General features: G+C 39.5%; 1 protein-coding gene across 2 annotated transcripts in view; it reads left to right on the forward strand.

Moving 5' to 3' along the window:
- atp6v1h (ATPase H+ transporting V1 subunit H) overlaps positions 1–18131 on the forward strand; it is a 101339-nt gene that overhangs the window by 14236 nt on the left and 68972 nt on the right. For both annotated transcript variants that reach the window (XM_080194229.1, XM_080194231.1), the window contains exons 3-5: positions 4397–4496; positions 5742–5831; positions 10196–10309. In XM_080194229.1, the coding sequence (XP_080050355.1) occupies positions 4397–4496; positions 5742–5831; positions 10196–10309 (304 nt within the window). The remainder of the gene's footprint in view (positions 1–4396; positions 4497–5741; positions 5832–10195; positions 10310–18131) is intronic.

An 18131-nucleotide genomic window follows, 5' to 3' on the forward strand; every position in this document is an offset into this window, starting at 1 on the left:
TTATACTTGAAATATTTTTCTTCTTTCCAAAGTTATTCAAGCTTATGTTTGAATTTTTGTTTTATCGACATCACTGTAGTGATGTCTTTATTGTGTTGACCAGAAGGTGATCATGGTAAGTTTCCACTTTTGGTCTACGCGGAGATGAAAGTAAATGGATGTTGCTTGTTTTCCCTTTTTATTCCATGTTGTATATTTTGTGATAGTCATCTTCAAATAAAAACAGTGTTGGAAATACTCAGTAAGTTTGGTAGTGTCTGTGGAGAGAGAAACAGTTAACATTTCAAGGTCAAATATGACTTCCTGGAATTATGAAAATTCATATTTGACTCTTAGTTACTTCTCCCTCAAGTTGCGGCCAGACCTGCTGAGTATTTCCAATCCATTCTGTTTTTGCTTAAGTTTTGACATCTGCAGCATTTTGCTTCTGTTATCCTTCAGTTGTTTTAAGATGTAGAAATAAGCACAGAAGACTTGGCTTTGTTGATTTCCTCTGTGACCACTCTTATTATGAGGCTTAATTACACTAAAACTTGTAAACTGTAACACTTAATATCTGGCATAATCCAGTTGTAAATGGCGGATCTCAGCACCAACCTCACAATGGAAAATTGGATCTGAAAGATATGCAGTGATTGCTAACATAGAGAACCAAATCAATCTAAAATGTTTCCCTAGTGTTTCCTCTTCAATAAGGGAAAAGACTTGCACAAAAATATTGGAAAAGAATTGAAGAAAAATAATGTTGAACTTCGTCCTTGTTCTACTTCAGTTTCTCACGAGTAACCACCCATAGCTTTAGTCTGTGTAGAACAAGAAAACACTCCCTGGGCACTTGCCACACTTTTTCAATATTGAACTAAGTAGAAAAGATATTGGCATGGGTTTTGCAGTGAGCTGTTTAGTGATGGCACTTATTGACCACAATCAGTAAGGATAGGCACCTCTACAACCATCCTTAACACCGGTGCCCCACAAGGCTGTGTTATCAACTCCTTCCTATACCCCTTGTACATCTACGACTGTATGGCCAAATTCCCCTCCAATACAATTTTCAAGTTTGCTGATGACACCACTGTAGTGGGTTGGAACTCAAAAAATGACGAGACAGTACAGGAATGCGACAAAGGAACTGGTGAGGCAACAATAATCTCTCCCTCGCTGTCAACAAAAAGAAGATTGTCATCGACTTCAGGAAGCATAAAGGAGAACATGCCCCTGCCTACATCATGATGTGGGTATGCCGGCGTTGGACTGGCGTAAACACAGTAAAAAGTCTGACAACACCAGGTTTTAGTCCAACCTATTTATTTGATAATATTCTCACTAGCTTTCGAGGGGACAGCCTCTTCGTCAGGTGAATGGAGAGTTCTGGCCTCAGACAGAGCATATAAAGCACAGACAGTTTAGAGATTACTGATTTAAAATGCGAATCCGCATTTTAATCAGTAATCTCTAAACTGTCTGTGCTTTATATGCTCTGTCTGAGGCCAGAACTCTCCATTCACCTGACGAAGAGGCTGTCCCCTCGAAAGCTAGTGAGAATATTATCAAATAAATAGGTTGGACTAAAACCTGGTGTTGTCAGACTTTTTACCCTGCCTACATCAACAGGGATGAAGTAGAAAGGGTTGAGAGCTTCACGTTTCTTGGTGTCCAGATTGCCAGCACCCTGCCCTGGTCCCCCGTGGCGAAACTATAGTTAAGAAAGCCCACCAATGCCTCTACTTTCTCAGAAGACTAAGGAAATTTGGCATGTCAGCTCAGACTCTCCAACTTTTACAGATGTACCATAGAAAGTATTCTTTCTGGTTGTATCTCAGCTTCATGTGGCTCCTGCTCTGCCCAAGACTGCAAGAAGCTACAAAAGGTCGTGAATGTAGCCCAATCCATCACGCAAAGCCTCCCATCCATCGACTCTGTCTACACTTCCTGCTGTCTTGGCAAAGCAGCCAGCATAATCAAGGATCCCACACCCTAGACATTCTCTCTTCCACCTTCCTTATAAAAGTCTGAGGTCGTGTACCAACTGACTTGAACAGCTTTTTCCCTGCTGCTGCCAGCCTTTTGATTGGATCTCCCTTTCATTTAAGTTGATCTTTCTCTGCACCCTATGACTGTAACGCTACATTCTGCACTGTCTTGTTTTATTCTCTGTGAATGGTATAATAAATTAAATCTAAATCAAAATCAAATTTTATTCAATCTGCATACCCTAACCCACATGACCATTTCAGTTTGAAGCACAGCAGATTATGTCTTGGTGTTGGTAAAAGTGAGGCCAGCAGCGTCGTGTAATACAGGGGGCAATACAAGCCGTTTTGGATTTCGCTCCCAGTCACAGCTTTAGACTGTGTAAACTAGACTGATCCAGTGAAAAGGCACTGGAAAATTAATCATGTGACAATGTTCAATTTACAAAATTAAACATTTAGATATTATTTTAAAAATGCAATGAATTTTAACCAGAGCCATTTTCATACACACTTTGAAGTTAGAAATCATTTAGTGATAAATATTGAAACAAAATGTCTGAAATTGTATGAAGAAGTCATAGATTTTTTACTTGCATTTCAGTTTTGTTAAAAGATTTCATCTTAAGAACATAAGAAATAGGAGCAGGAGTAGGCCATCAAGCCCTTCGAGCCTGCCCCGCCATTCAATAAGATGGCTGATCTGAAGTGGATCAGTTCCACTTTCCCGCTTTCTCCCCATACTCCTTAATCCCTTTGTCTGTCAAAAACCTATCTACCCGTGACTTAAATATTTAGCGAGGTAGCCTCCACTACTTCAACGGGCAGAGAATTCCAGAGATTCACCACCCTTTGAGTGAAGAAGTTCCTCCTCAACTCTGATCTAAACTCCCACTCACCCACTCACCCACTCACCCACTCACCCACTCACCCACTCACCCACTCACCCACTCACCCACTCACCCACTCACCCACTCACCCACTCACCCACTCACCCACTCACCCACTCACCCACTCACCCACTCACCCACTCACCCACTCACCCACTCACCCACTCACCCACTCACCCACTCACCCACTCACCCACTCACCCACTCACCCACTCACCCACTCACCCACTCACCCACTCACCCACTCACCCACTCACCCACTCACCCACTCACCCACTCACCCACTCACCCACTCACCCACTCACCCACTCACCCACTCACCCACTCACCCACTCACCCACTCACCCACTCACCCACTCACCCACTCACCCACTCACCCACTCACCCACTCACCCACTCACCCACTCACCCACTCACCCACTCACCCACTCACCCACTCACCCACTCACCCGAAGTCTAATTGTTAGAGATTAAATTATTGAGATTGTGCTATTGAGAGGGAGGTGTAACATATTTATACTTGGGGGATAATAACTGTTTCTAAATGTACAGTTGTATTTCCCTATTCCTGAAAGATAGTATCAGTGTCAAGTTGTAAACAGTTGTGCTCTAACCTTTCTATCTTACTTCTGAGACAAATGGCAGTTATGATCAAAGATAACCATTAAGGATTTGTACATGGATATAAACTGATGTGAATCCTGTTGCCATGAAGAGGAGGACAGAGGAAGAGATTTTGAGATCAGGTTGCATGCGCAGGCAGTTTGTTTAGCACCATCTGTAGTTAATTGAGAGGCAGAAATGATAGATTTGGCTAGGCCTGCACCTTGAGCAGATGAGATGAGGTCTCTGTTGTTCACCATGCCGAGTGTGGGTTTGGAATTTATGTGGAGTTAAGAGATTTGTGTAGCTTAGAGCTAGAGCAAGAAATCTACAGTGGAGATATCTCTGGGCTTAGAAGTTACTGGGAAAGTAGAAAAGGAAGCAAGCCACTGGATGATGGAAGTAATTTTCTATGAGACTTGTAGTTTGCAGAGAGCAATAAGTAACAAGAAACTGTTTATTTCTATAAAGTATAAATTACATACACATTTAAGGCTTTTGTTATTTGATGCAATAAAAGTCTCAATGTGAAATCTTTTTAGTCATTCTTAAATTCGAACTCCCAGTTATTCATTTATTCTTATAAAAATGCAATCTGTACAGCAATTCTAATATTTATGCATGCAGGTGCAGTGTCTCAAAACTGGCAAACCCAGGACTGAGTCTGTACTGGATTTCTGAAGTTTTGGGTAGTATAGGGGTCAAGGGTGACTTGGATTACTCTGTGGGGATAATAGGTATACAAAGCTGATAACTTGTGCCACCATGCCAATGAGGGACCTAGCTGAACATGCTGGTAAGTTATTTTACTCTTCCAGTAGTAATTCATGCATAGCAACTTGTTTGTTTTTTGAATTGCTGGATTTGAGACACTAGCTGCCTTAATGTGGCATTTCAGAATACTGCGCTGACACTTGTGTTCTTTCTCAGAGGGCAGATGATTTCAGGTGAAGATTGTGAGTTCATTAAAAGGTTTGAAGCTGCTCGTTCAGAAGATAAGCAACGGATACTGGATAATGAAGGCCACCAGGTATAATCTGGAATCAGTGTGCACTCGTTTGTTTTCTATTGTAAATAGATGTCTTATACTCATCAAGGTTGGTGATTTTTCACATTGTGCGGAATATCTTTTATAACTCAGTAATTTTCTAATGCTAGCATGTCAACTGTAAATGAATTAGTATTAACAAAGAACATTACTTTCTGTACTGTAAGGAACTTTTCAATGGTCTGCTCTTGATCCTGTGTTCTCATACAAATATTCTTTTCTCCTGAGTTTCCCCCTCCTTCATTACTCCCTTTATCAAAAATAAAACAATTCTTAATTTCACTACCCTGTTCAGCTACTATTCTGGATCTAGTAATTTTTTAACTCTCCAGGTCCAAGGCTATATTACATTTTTCTCCTTTCCTTATCAAACTGCTAATGTCATTGAATGCAAGACACTTGTATTTATTAGATTGTTTATAAAGGCTTATCTTGTGTATAACTGAAGAATGTATTTGGATTTTGCAGAAATGCCTTGGTTAAAATGACCTGTAAGATTGTGATCTGGATTGATGCATTTTTTGATGGCCATGTTGACAATTTTTCAACTGTTAATAGAATGGCTCATTTTGAAAAAAGAAACTTAAATATTCTTGAATATGCAACTGTAGTGCTGAAAATGATTCTTTTTGTATGAAAATTGGATCCACTTTATTTCATGTGCTGAAAAAGTGACATTTTGTGGAACATACAGTTGGGCAGTAAAATGCACGGAAGAAAACTTCTTTACACCAGGCTCCATAATAAATATTCTTTGCATCTTTCACGCTACAAAAACATACAGATACACTGGGATTTTCCGCTCCTGCTGAAGTCAATAGACTTGAATCGGGCTTTGCATTTTCTGGCCTCTACCCATCCGTCAAAGCCGTAGAAATTCACTCCTGGTCCTGTTCTGTCTTTGTAGATTTCAAAGCATTTATGTGCATTCCTTGAGTTTCATGTTTTAACTTGTAATTCTTTTACTGCAAACAATAGCTGTTCTGATGTTCCTTCTGTAGGTCCCATATTGGGTAAAAATCCCAAGTTTATAATTTAGTATCATACATTATAATTGGGACTAACATTAACATGTTTTGGGTCCAAACAGATTATTTGCTATTTGTGTATTTTATGCATATTTTCAGTGGCTTACAAATAAATGTGCCACTTAGACAATTTTTAAGATCTGTTGAAATGTTGTCCAAGGTAAAGTTAAATAATTCAGTGTTTGTTTTTTTTTTGTAGTGTGCCAAAACATTTTTGAACTTAATGGCCCACATTTCCAAAGAGCAAACTGTGCAGTACATTCTGACTATGATTGATGACATGCTACAGGTATGATTACTGTTAAAATGATACTTTCACTGTATAACATTGAATTTATTTAGAGCATTCTGTTAGATATGATTATGAATTTGACAACTGTACGGTGCCAATGGTGAGTAATGACTTTACATGTAAAATTAAGAGGTATTTTGTAAAATTGCTCAAATCAGCAGGTAATTTTTTTTGTCTTCAGTATTCAGGGCACAAAGCTTTTAGTCAGGAATGAAATGTTAATGGATGGTAAATCATACTTCTAAATTCCTGATACCTAAAACTTAATACAGGAAGCTCCAAGCTGGGACTGTGAAAATAACGATTTATTTTGATGGCTCAAGCTCTAGTTTTATTATTTTGGCAATGGTAGACCCATGCAAGAAGATAAAGTCTGATGTGAAGGATACAGGAATAACTTTTTCCTTTTCTGGCTGGGCTCTGCTTCCGTTTTAGACTGGGTGAAGCCGGCAGTGCTCATCGTTATTTAAGTGTAAATCGAATAGCAACAGCCATGTTTGGACATGTGCAATTAGAGGGAAATTAGGTAGTTACTGTTCGAGTTGCGCTGCTCGTCCAAAAGCTGCACTCTTGACTTATTGTGCTGACTCAGCGTTGAAATACATGAAACAGTGCAATGTTGCTCTGCTTAGATGGTATGTGCTCCCGAAAAAGTTATACCTTGCCCATTCTGGTTTAAAGCCATTTTTAATGATAACTCTAATTTACTGCCAAACAGCCTCCTGGGCACTGAAAAGTATTGAAATTTTAATTATTGTTAAATACTTAATATTTTTTCTTTCAATCTCATCTTTCTTCCTTTTGGCGCCCTAACTAATTTGACACTGAATTAAATATTCTAACTTTCACCCTGGTTCAAACATGGCACTGGCCAATAATGATGCTTCGATCTGAATGGTTAAGGAGGTGCATAATTGCTTGCTTGCTGTCCGAAGATTCCCACTTGCCATGCCATTTTAGCTTTTTATACTGTGCTCCATTGCAGATTCCCATTGTGTAATGAAAACAGCTGGCAGTGTTAATTTACTGCTGAGAGCAAAATCTGGCCCATTATCTCCTTGCTTCCTGTTTAAAAATATGTAAACTTGTTCTGGATGGAGGTTGAGGACTCCATTTCCCAAATGGGTCAAGAGTTCTGGCATGTGTACAGAATGCAGCAGGGTTGCAGGTGCATGTGCTCGGTTATAGTTCTTTAAGCTGCAGGGAATGGGCAGCTTGTCAATGTGGTGATTTTTGGCATGAAAATTTGAACACTGGACCTTTGGTGGGCAGAAGTGAGCATATGTAACTATGTTTCTTGGGAGGCAGAAGGGGCTTCAGATAATGACGGCTCGGTAGTAGTCATGGGGATTGAGTGGGGATGGGGGGGGGGGGGCGGCGGTGGTGTTGGTGAGAAGGTGATGGAAGGCTCCTGATTTGAAATTGAAAAGGTTTAATGTTTAGAAGCTATTCATAGCTTGCTGCAGCTGGGAAACTGGTGTATGGAGAAACTCTGGGCAATGCCAGTTTGATGAAGCAAACGGCCTGCGAAGGAGTTGAAGTTGTGCTAGTAACTAAAGGTTGAAGTGCAGTTTTGGGAATTCTGTGACAGAGATTAAACAATCAGGAGGTGAGCGGTTGTTCAGGCAGTCAGAGCCAGAATTGCTTTTGAGGAAATTCGAAGGTTAGGTCTTCACTTGTAATGTCTTGTGAGGGAGACAGTTTACATGAGATCATGTAACTCATGCTGAGAAATCAGACCTGTCTTGATCACATCTGCCATTTATTGATATGGTGTGTTTGACTGGAGCTTGCTTGTTAATATTTATATCTGTTACTTCTAAATGTCATGAGTATAAGAGGTATTTGGACTATAACTTCCATTTAGATAACAATCACAGTCAGATTGCCACTCTGCTCCTAGCCATTTAACAGAAATGTAGCTGTACAGTTCTTATCTGACCTTCAGACTCAAGCTGGGTGAGAAATACAGTGTAGCAGATGTTGGAGACCTTCAGTCTAGTACATGAGTCAAGGGTAAGGAAGTCACACCAACCACCACCACCGCCACCGCCACCCCCCCCACCTTCTAATTTTTTTATAGCTAACTTTTGTTTTGCTGAATGAGAAGCCTAATGATCCAAGGAGCGAGGCTGGATTATTCTAAATGCCATCTCCTTGACCACATCGTCCATTTATTACTCCTTGTTTTGGTTAAGATTAATCGTTTTTCCCTGGAATTGCCTTTCCCTCTGGACATGAACTATGATTAGTCAAGAATAACTTCAGGATCACATTTGAAATTTCTGAAATGAAATTTATTTAAATATGGTCTGGGATTTTCTAACTGGTGCTTCAGCAATTGAATATCGTAATTCTGGTCACTATTCTGTGAAAAATGTTTTATATTTATCCCTTGCATAGGTATTTTATTTTGATGCCTTGCCATTTCTAAAGATTACTACTGACATGGTATTGAAAATGCACAGGAATAGAATGATATTTAAAAGGGGAAACCAAATATCTTCAATCAGCAAGATGGTAGTGAGAGGATTATATGTGCATTGTGGCAAAGGGCAATGCTAGAATGCTTGATTAGTATTTTATATTGGTGTTTACTAAGGAAGAAGAGCTAATTAAAATATTGGAAGAAGTAGAGTGGTGGAAGTAATGGATAGGGTGAAAATTAGTGAGCAGCTTGTATTTGCAAAACTGGCTATGTCTAAAGTAGATAGTCACTTGATCTGGATGACATATAGCTTAGATTGCCAAAGCAAGTTAGGGTAGAGAAAGAAAATGGGATTTCTGTAATCTTTCAGCTTCCCTAGATACAAGAAATCATGCTGGAAGATTGAAATGTGGCAAATGTGACACTCTTATTGAAGAAGGTGTGCAAGATATTCCTAGTAAATAAAGGCTGATCCGTTTAATTAAAAACAAAATTAGACATAAATGAGTTAATTATGGAGACTCCATTGCAGATTTATAAAAGGCAGGTTGTGCTTGACTAATCTAATTTTTTTGAACTAGCAGAAGATTCAAGAAGGAAATGCAATGAACGTTATCTGTTGATTTGGAGAACTTTTTGACAAGGTCTACTTAAAACACTGGTATAACAATGAAGGCTCCTGGAGTATTGTCAGCATAGATTGAAAGTTGGCTAAGGACAGAAAACAGCAAGTTGGCACATGGTTATTTTTCACGCTGGAAGACAGCAGGCGGTGGTGTTGCTTGGACCTCAATTTGTTACTTGAGGGTAGAATTTTTAAAATTCACTGTTTACCAGATTGGAGGGTTGGCTGACGTTAACAATGATGCTGTCAACTGTAACAGGATAAACCAGCAGAGATGGGCAGATAAGTGGCAGATGGAATTCAGCGTAGGTATGAAGTAATGCATTTTGGTGGAAGGAGTAGTGTGAGGCAATTAGCCTTAATGGCACAGTTTTAAAATGTTTGAGGGATTTGGTGTTCCTGTGCTTGGACCTTTGAAGATGACAGGATTATTGAGTGAGTAATTAACAGACCATTAGGGATCTCGGGTTTATAAATAGACATATTGAGCCATAGAGCCATAAAGCCACAGTATCGGTTTGGTAGATATGCTGGGGAATCTCTCTTGGAACTTTGTTAGTAAAAGGTTTACACAGCACTTGCCCAGAAGTGCTCAGTTTTCAACTTGTCTGTTGCTTCTATCATCTCTGCTTTTAACAATATTTTAAGCAGCACGTCTTCCTTGGTATACGCTAATGTAAAGTACTAATCAAGCATTTTAGCCATTCCTAGCACCACTTGCTTCCTCTGGGCAATTGCACTGTGTTGGAATCATTCAGAAAAGCTATTTAAATTGCTAACTTTGGATGGTTCTACCAGGGAGACACCAATATTTACTCTGAAAAAAGTTAGAGGAATTAAAATCTCTTCTAACATCTGGATAACAATTGTAGCCACTCAGGCCGATTTTCCTTTTGGACAGTTCTTGGCAATTACCTTCTCCCTGTTCATTTTGCTAGGCCCTTTTAAACTTAGAAGCTTTACGGCAGCTAGTGCAGTAAAGTGGTATTTACTTGTGGTTTTGAGCTTTGATAACACAGGAGAATGATCCTGGAGTTTGTGCAGAATTGGAGGCTTAAGAGTGTACCAATACTGAAGTTGGCTATTGACACTTGACAGCTCCATTAAAAATTGTGTGAAGTGATATAAAATAGAGACCCAAGTATAGGTTATTAACTTTTCAGTCTTGTTGTGAAAGTTTCTGTTTTGATGTCTTGTCACTACTGAGGAAACATATAAGGTAAAGTTATTAAGTTTATACTTTAGCTTTTTGCCTAAATGTTTTACAGTAGATGTGTTGATGTTTTAAATGGTTTTTGCTTCAAACAGGAAAACCACCAACGAGTCAACATTTTCTTTGATTATGCTAAAAAAACCAAGAATACTGCCTGGTCATACTTTCTACCAATGTTGAATCGACAGGATCTGTTTACTGTTCATATGGTGAGTAGAGAATGTTGTGTTGTGACTTATTTGTAAAAATGGTTCAAAGTAGTAATGCAGAGATTAATAATTTTTTAGTTGCTTTCATCTTGATTTTCTATCTCTCGTGGACTTCAACTTGTATAGGTTGAGCTTTTAGATCTTCCCACTGCTGTAACATGATGTCAGTGGGCTCAGTTTACTCATTCTACCTCAAAGCATTTTTTCATTTGAGTATCCAATACAAACTATAGAGCTTTGGCTAAACTTGATTGGCTTTGCAAAATCATATGCTGAGCATGGTCATGAAAATCCTTTTCATAACACAATGCTGCATGCTGATAGATGTGGCACTGTTTCTGTTATAAAGTTTCATTAATACAGCAGTAGTTCTGGCTACTTTTCTCATCAGTGGGAGGATTTTCAGCTTCTGGAATTCACATTCCTTAATTTCTGTTGTCAGGATGTGTTTTGAAAGAGGTTTATAAGATTTAGTGACTTTTTTTGCTAGTGGTTTTAGATTTTTTTTAAATACAGTTTTGTTCCTTTCAGTTCTTCATTATATTTTATTACAAGTCAGGTTGGATACATCCAGGTATTCTATGAAGCACACCTGACCTATAATGTTTTATGTTGAATTTGGCTAGGATGAACATGCGAAGTTTCACTTCGTGTGATTCAACTGACCCATGAGCTTTTATCAAAAACAAGGTTTAATTAAGAATATTGCTGACATGTACAGTAAGACAATTAGCAAGAATTTTTAATAATTACAAACAAGAAACAAAACCACAATGATGTATAATTATTAAGGAAATGACTCTAGTGTGTTCCAACCAAAGCCAACATCCAGTACACACAAACGTCCAAATAAACACAATACAGCATAGCTTAATGCCCACTTATTGCAGGAATCCCACCTCCTAGGTTGAATGCTGAAAATCCCTTGCGAAGAAACTCAGAAGAGGTTGTAGTTAAACCTGTTTCTCAAAACACAGCTTCTTGAAGAGAAAACAGGGAGAAAGAGCCTGTTTCTTATCTTATTGCTAAGCTGCTTCCAAAAATGAAACAAAGCCCAAAGGAAAAATCCCCTATCATCTTAGCCCCACCCCATTGACACCACTGAAGCTGTAAGCTGCATATTTAAAAAAAAAACCTTTCATAAAGATTCACTCATGACGATATGAAGCTTCTGCTTGGGCTAATTTGAGTCCACTATGAACTTGGGCCAACCAGTAACTTCAATTGAAGGGAAATATGTTTAACTAGCACAAATCACTTTTATTTAAAATTGCGGAGGATGTGTTGGAGAAAGAAAGGCTGATAATATCAGTTGGTTTAAATATATGCTGAGGAAAAATAACCAAGGTAGTTTGTCAATTCAAATGGGAAAGTGTTTTTAAGATTTTGTGTACTTGGTCCCTTGGGTTGATAGAACAGGTAGATAGCTTTTTGATAGGGGAATTAAGGGTTACGGGGAGAGAGCGGGAAAGTGGAACTGATCCACTTCAGATCAGCCATGATCTTATTGAATGGCGGGGTGGGCTCGGTGGCCGACTCCTGCTCCTATTTCTGTGTAAGAATTCCTTGGACCTTTGTCAAATAAGCACAAATTTAGCTCCTTTTCTGTGGTATCCTGTATTAATGGTACTGGCTTCCAATGTGCATCATGCAATTTGAAAGTAAGCTTGTGGTGATTCATTCAAATAATGTGAGAACAAAATTATTGGGATGCTGGAAATCTAAAATACAAACAGAAAATACTTGAAAACCAGGTCAGGTAGCATCTGAGGAGAGAACAGATGAGATGATTTGGCTTTGTGGACCATTTGTCAAGTTAATTTGTCTGTTTTTTCCACATATATGCGGTAAGTTAATTAGGTACAGTCAGCATGGGTTTGAAGTGTTGGTGATGCTGAACTGATTTATTTCAACAGTGTATGGAAATGAACAAGCATGTAGGTAAAGGAAACACGGTAGTTGCAATATCTTGAACTTGCAAAAACATTTAGGCCATGGTATTGAAGTGGCAGCTATGCTGTATGGGTTTTTGTTAGGGCTACTTTGTTCCTGAATGTGCATGGAACACGTGTTAAAATAATTTTGCTCTGCAAGTCGATGCCAGGCAAATAATGGAGAAGCTTGCAAGGGACCAGGAGAAGATTGAAGACTGCCTAAGGTAATTTGTAAATGTGGCAGAGTTCAGCATATGTAAAAGTGAAAGAGTACATCCTAGGGAAAACAAATGTAAATTTATAAAGCAACATAAACACATTGCCATCGATAAATTATTATAAAATGTTCTCACTGATCTTTTTTGCAAAATTCTTGAAAGTATGCAAGGTTTTAATGCAAGTAGAAATAAGTGACTCAAAGGCCAAAACAAATTATTTTTGTAAGACTATTGAAAGCCAGGGGGCAATTAATCAAGACAACAAGAATGCTGTGTGCAGTTTTGGACACTTCCTGTAGAAAAGATATGTATATTTATTTAGATATAAGGCAGGGAAATGAGTCTCTGACTCCAAATGTGCACTTGCTTATCTTTACAATATGATACAAGAGTGCTGCTTTCAGTTTAAGTTTACTTATTAGTGCCACAAGTAGGCTTATATTAAAACATAATGAAGTTACTGTGAAAATCCACTAGTTGCCACTATTCAGTGCCTATTTAGGGACACCTGAGGGAGAATTTAGCGTGGCTAATGCACCTAACTAGCGCATCTTCTGGCGTGTGGGAGGAATCCCATGCGGACATGGAGAATGACACAGTGACCCAAGCGGGAATTGAACCTGGGCCCTGGTGCTGTGAGGCAACAGTGCTAGCTACTGTGCCGCCACTGTCATATTAAGGGAAAACTTGCACAGTGCAATTAGGAAACATAGAAAATTATAATGAAGTTCTACTGTTGGCGAATGTTTCTTGTTGAGCTTACCCCTGTTATGGTGCCCCCCACATCTCTAAATATTTGGACTGTTTTGAATATGAAAAGTTTAAATGAAGCTTTACTTCGTGATGTCAGGGGATGATAGTTATGAAGCTTGTAGAACTGAGGGCAATATCAACGAATATACAGAGTGACCTAATAATGCAGTTATTTCAAGTGGTGGTTGAATTTATCATTGCATGACATGTTAGGATTAGTGCCAAAGCATGAAGGTTAGAAAACCTTTTTCCACTGAAAAAGGTTATTAATGGGAAGTTAATAGGTTTTTCACAAGAAGTTTGTTCCTGTTTACTATTTTGCTGTCCAGGGATGTTCCAAAGCAGCCATCTCTCCTTCCTGAGGGTCCAGTGGAAAAATTTGCATTCACTCATTGTGGTCAATATTATGGATTTCTGCAGATGACTGAGGTTGTAAGGCAGTGTTCTATTTTACTGGACCTCCAACCACATTTTGGTTTTCCAGACAAGAGGAGCACTGAACTGCAATATTCAGAATCGCTGTTGCCATTGAGTAAATCGATCCTGAACAGAGAAGCTGTGTGTTTTGTTCTTATTATTTTGTACTCTTCAAGCGCACTTTTATAAATTGAAAGATTTAGCCGAATAGACTCTGCACGTAATGCAGCTGAGAAACAGATTTGTTCTAAACTTAAAAGATAAATATTGTGACGTGAATCAGAAAAACATAAAGGAGGTATACTTGCAGAGCAGGACATTGTCTTTTGACTTGATGCTGGAATTGGGCTTCATAGTGTCAGATAATTATGATAATTTCATCTTCACTGATCAGGGATAGCTCCCTATATTATGACCCAGGTAAATCCACAGCCGCTGTCTGGCAAATCGGTTTATGAAGCCATATTTTCAATTTGTTTCCTGAACAGCTCACTTTCCTATGAGCAGGCCCAATGTGTTGCAATTGGAGTGTTGTACATTTTTTCAAGTGGAAACAAAGTTTAGATAGAAGTGTTATTTCAATATGTTTGATTGAGGATATGACCATCTTGTGTCATAGCAGCTGAATAATTCTACATCCCCCACTTTAAATTTTAACATTATCGTCTAAGACATTTTTTTTCAAGTTAGTGGTGGCCTTATTTGCCAATAATTCACTACACAATGTGTTTGAATGGGTACTGTATGTTTTAATATCAAGGTTACGCATCTGTTGAGTTCTATTATGATGTATGTTTTCTCCACTGCACATTGTTAACCTGAATGGTCAAGGTTTATTTGGTGAACAGTGCTTTTTGGAAAGGTTAGAGATTCAGATTCTACATTTCTGCTTGAAAGCAAGCTGCCTGTGTATTTGAAGATTGTTCAGATAGATTGAATTCTTTATCTCCGGATGTCTTTTTTCTTGAAATATTTGGCTTTGTTTCTGACTGCTTTTTCTTTATTTCAGTAAGGAAGTTAATAAAATAGTGACAGTAAAGCCTAAATTCTTTTCTGGTTATGATTGCTAGGATGCTGTTTTGACTGGGATGTAGCTCTACACTTTGTATGGAATGTGAGTTTGTGACTAAGACTCATGTCATCCTAAGCTTATTGTGGGTGATTGCATTGACATCATGGCCTTAAATGAAAACCTAGCTGAGGGATCATGATACTTTTGCCCTTATGAAGCTTTCATGTTTGTCCTGTTACATAATGTCACATGCATCATAATAGAAATTCAACAGTCGCCCTGTCAAGACTGTTACTATGGCGTTTTGGCATTTATCACAATCACATCTTGGCTTGATTTCTCCCAATCCGTTAGCCCTTGCTTCTCCTTTTGAGCATCTCAGTTTGTCTTTCAAGATAATTCTGTAACAATCTCCCAGGTATGAAATCCATTTTATGACAGAGGTCTTTATTATTTTCCTCCTTCAGCCTCTGCACTGAATGATTTCTCATCCTCTGTGATTTCAAGCTCCTGATGTGGATGTGCCGGCGTTGGACTGGGGTAAACACAGGAAAAAGTCTGACAACACCAGGTTTTAGTCCAGCCGATTTATTTGATAGTAAACGCACAAGCTTTCGAGGTTTCCCTCTTCGTCAGGTGAATGGAGAGTTCTGGCCTCGGACAGAGCATATAAAGCACAGACAGTTTAGAGATTACTGATTAGAATGCGAATCTTTACACCTAACCTGCTGTTCAAGTCCTAAAGTGGCTGACAATGTGTGTGGAAGGAGCGCTGATCACAGGTTAAAGAGATGTGTATTGTCTCCAGACAGCACAGTGAGGGAGGTTTTGCAAACCCAGGCAAGTCACGGGGGTTACAGATAGCGTGACATGAACCCAAGATCCCTGTTGAGACCGTCCTCGTGTGTGGAACTTGGCTGTCAGTCGCTGCTCAGCGACTCTGCGCTGTCGTGTGTCGTGAAGGCCGCCTTGGAGAACGCTTACCCGAAGGTTAGAGACTGAATGCCCGTGACCATGAAGTGTTTGCCAACAGGATACCATCCACCAGGTACACGGTAAATACTCTTGCAACTCGGCCAACATTGTCTACCTGATACGTTGCAAGAAAGGATGTCCCGAAGTATGGTACATTGGGGAGACCATGCAGACGCTATGACAATGGATGAACATCGCTCGACAATCACCAGGCAAGACTGTTCCCTTCCTGTTGGCAAACACTTCATGGTCACGGGCATTCAGTCTCTAACCTTCGGGTAAGCGTTCTCCAAGGCGGCCTTCACGACACACGACAGCGCAGAGTCGCTGAGCAGCGACTGACAGCCAAGTTCCACACACGAGGACGGTCTCAACAGGGATCTTGGGTTCATGTCACGCTATCTGTAACCCCCGTGACTTGCCTGGGTTTGCAAAACCTCCCTCACTGTGCTGTCTGGAGACAATACACATCTCTTTAACCTGTGATCAGTGCTCCTTCCACACACATTGTCAGCCACTTTAGGACTTGAACAGCAGGTTAGGTGTAAAGATTCGCATTCTAATCAGTAATCTCTAAACTGTCTGTGCTTTATATGCTCTGTCCGAGGCCAGAACTCTCCATTCACCTGACGAAGAGGGAAACCTCGAAAGCTTGTGCGTTTACTATCAAATAAATCGGTTGGACTAAAACCTGGTGTTGTCAGACTTTTTGCTGTATTTCAAGCTCCGTCAGCGAACCATGTTCATTGTCCTCTTATCCTTCCTCAATCTCTCCCTCCATGTGAACTGTCCAATTCGTATTCAAAATTACCCCCTTGACCTTGCCATTGTGTAGTCTGGCAATTCCCATGGTTTCAATTACAGAAGGTCATCTCTGATCTTATATTGCTTATCATTCGCATCCCCATGCCACAAGCCTACCTCTTGTATTCATCTCTGGAAAAACTATGCCCCAATTTACTGACAACTTCACTTTCAAAATTAATTTATGACTTCTTCCAGCACTTTAATGTCCAAAGATCAGTTCATGGCCCCTCTTATTTCTCATCTACCTGCTGCCCTGCACAGCACCATCCAAAGTCACAACATTCTTTTTCACGTCTATGTTGACGACACCAACTCTCTCAACCCTTGCTAAGTTATCAGATTACTTATCTGACGTCTGGTACTGGATGACTAGAAGTTTCTTTCAACTAAATATTGGGAAGACTGAAACTTCTTTTTGGTTCCCACTCCCAACTTGGTTCCCTAACTATTGACGACATTCCTTTTTCTGGCAACTGTCTAAGACTGAGCCAGCCTGTTTGCAATCTTGGTGTCACATTTGACCCTGAGGTGAGCTTCCAATCTTCAATCTGTAATATTGCTGTGTTTTGCCGCTGCCTCAGCACATCTGCTTATGAGGCTCATCTATGCACTGTTTGATTACCTCAAGCTATAGAGGTAGCATGTGGGCAGTGCTAAATCTCTGCAGTCTGTGTCTAATTTGCAACAAATCTTGTTCTACTGTCTTTGATTTGATTTATTATTGTCACATGTATTAGCATGCAGTGAAAAGCATTGCTTCTTGCACCTTTACCCACAAGGCATACTGTTCATAGAGAAGGAAATGAGTGTGCAGAATGTAGTGTTACAGTTATAGCTAGTATGTAGAGAAAGATCAACTTAATGCAAGGTAGGTCCATTCAAAAGTCTGGCAGCAGGGAAGAAGCTGTTCTTGAGTCAGTTGGTATGTGACTTTTGTATCTTTCCCGGTGGAAGAGAGAATGACCAGGGTGTGTGGAGTCCTTAATTATGCTGGCCGCTTGCCAAGGCAGTGGGACGTGTAGGCAGTCAATGGATGGGAGGCCAGTTTACATGATGGATTGAGCTATTTTCACAAACTTTTGTATTTTCTTGTAGTCTTGGGCAGAGCAGGGGCCATACTAAGCTGTGATATTACCCTGTGCACGCTGACTTGCTAACTCTTAGTCTTGATCTTCAAATTCTCCTCTTGTTTTCAAATTCTTATGTGCACCTGCCTCTTCCTGTTTTTGTAATCTCCTCTAACCTTACATTCACAATCATTTGTGTCCTTTTAGATGCAAAGGTTCCAAGCTCTGGAATTCTGGCTCTACATCTGTGTCTCTATCTCACTTCTTTCCTTTATGATGCTTCTTAAAACCCCATCTTTAACTGAACTCTGTCATCTGGCCTAACATTTCCTACATGGTTCACCGTTATAACTCATTTTATAATGGTTCTGTGATCTTGATGTTTTGCTATGTTAACAGTACAATGCAAATTTCTTGTTGTTACATAACTTTTACATTTTGTATTAATTGGGAGATTAGATTTGGAAGCAGAAGTTTGCTCATGTTTGCAGCATGAGATCCATATTGCATAATAGATTCAGTGCATTTCTGATTATCCTTTGAAATTGTCAAAATCTTCAAATCCTTATTTTATGTAGTAAGTTGAGTGCAGATTATTATGGAGAGCTGCTAAAGAAAAGTTAATTCAAATTGTTCTTA

Source organism: Carcharhinus amblyrhynchos, chromosome 8, assembly GCF_965287045.1.
Source record: "Carcharhinus amblyrhynchos chromosome 8, sCarAmb.v2.hapA, whole genome shotgun sequence".
NCBI lineage: Eukaryota > Metazoa > Chordata > Chondrichthyes > Carcharhiniformes > Carcharhinidae > Carcharhinus > Carcharhinus amblyrhynchos.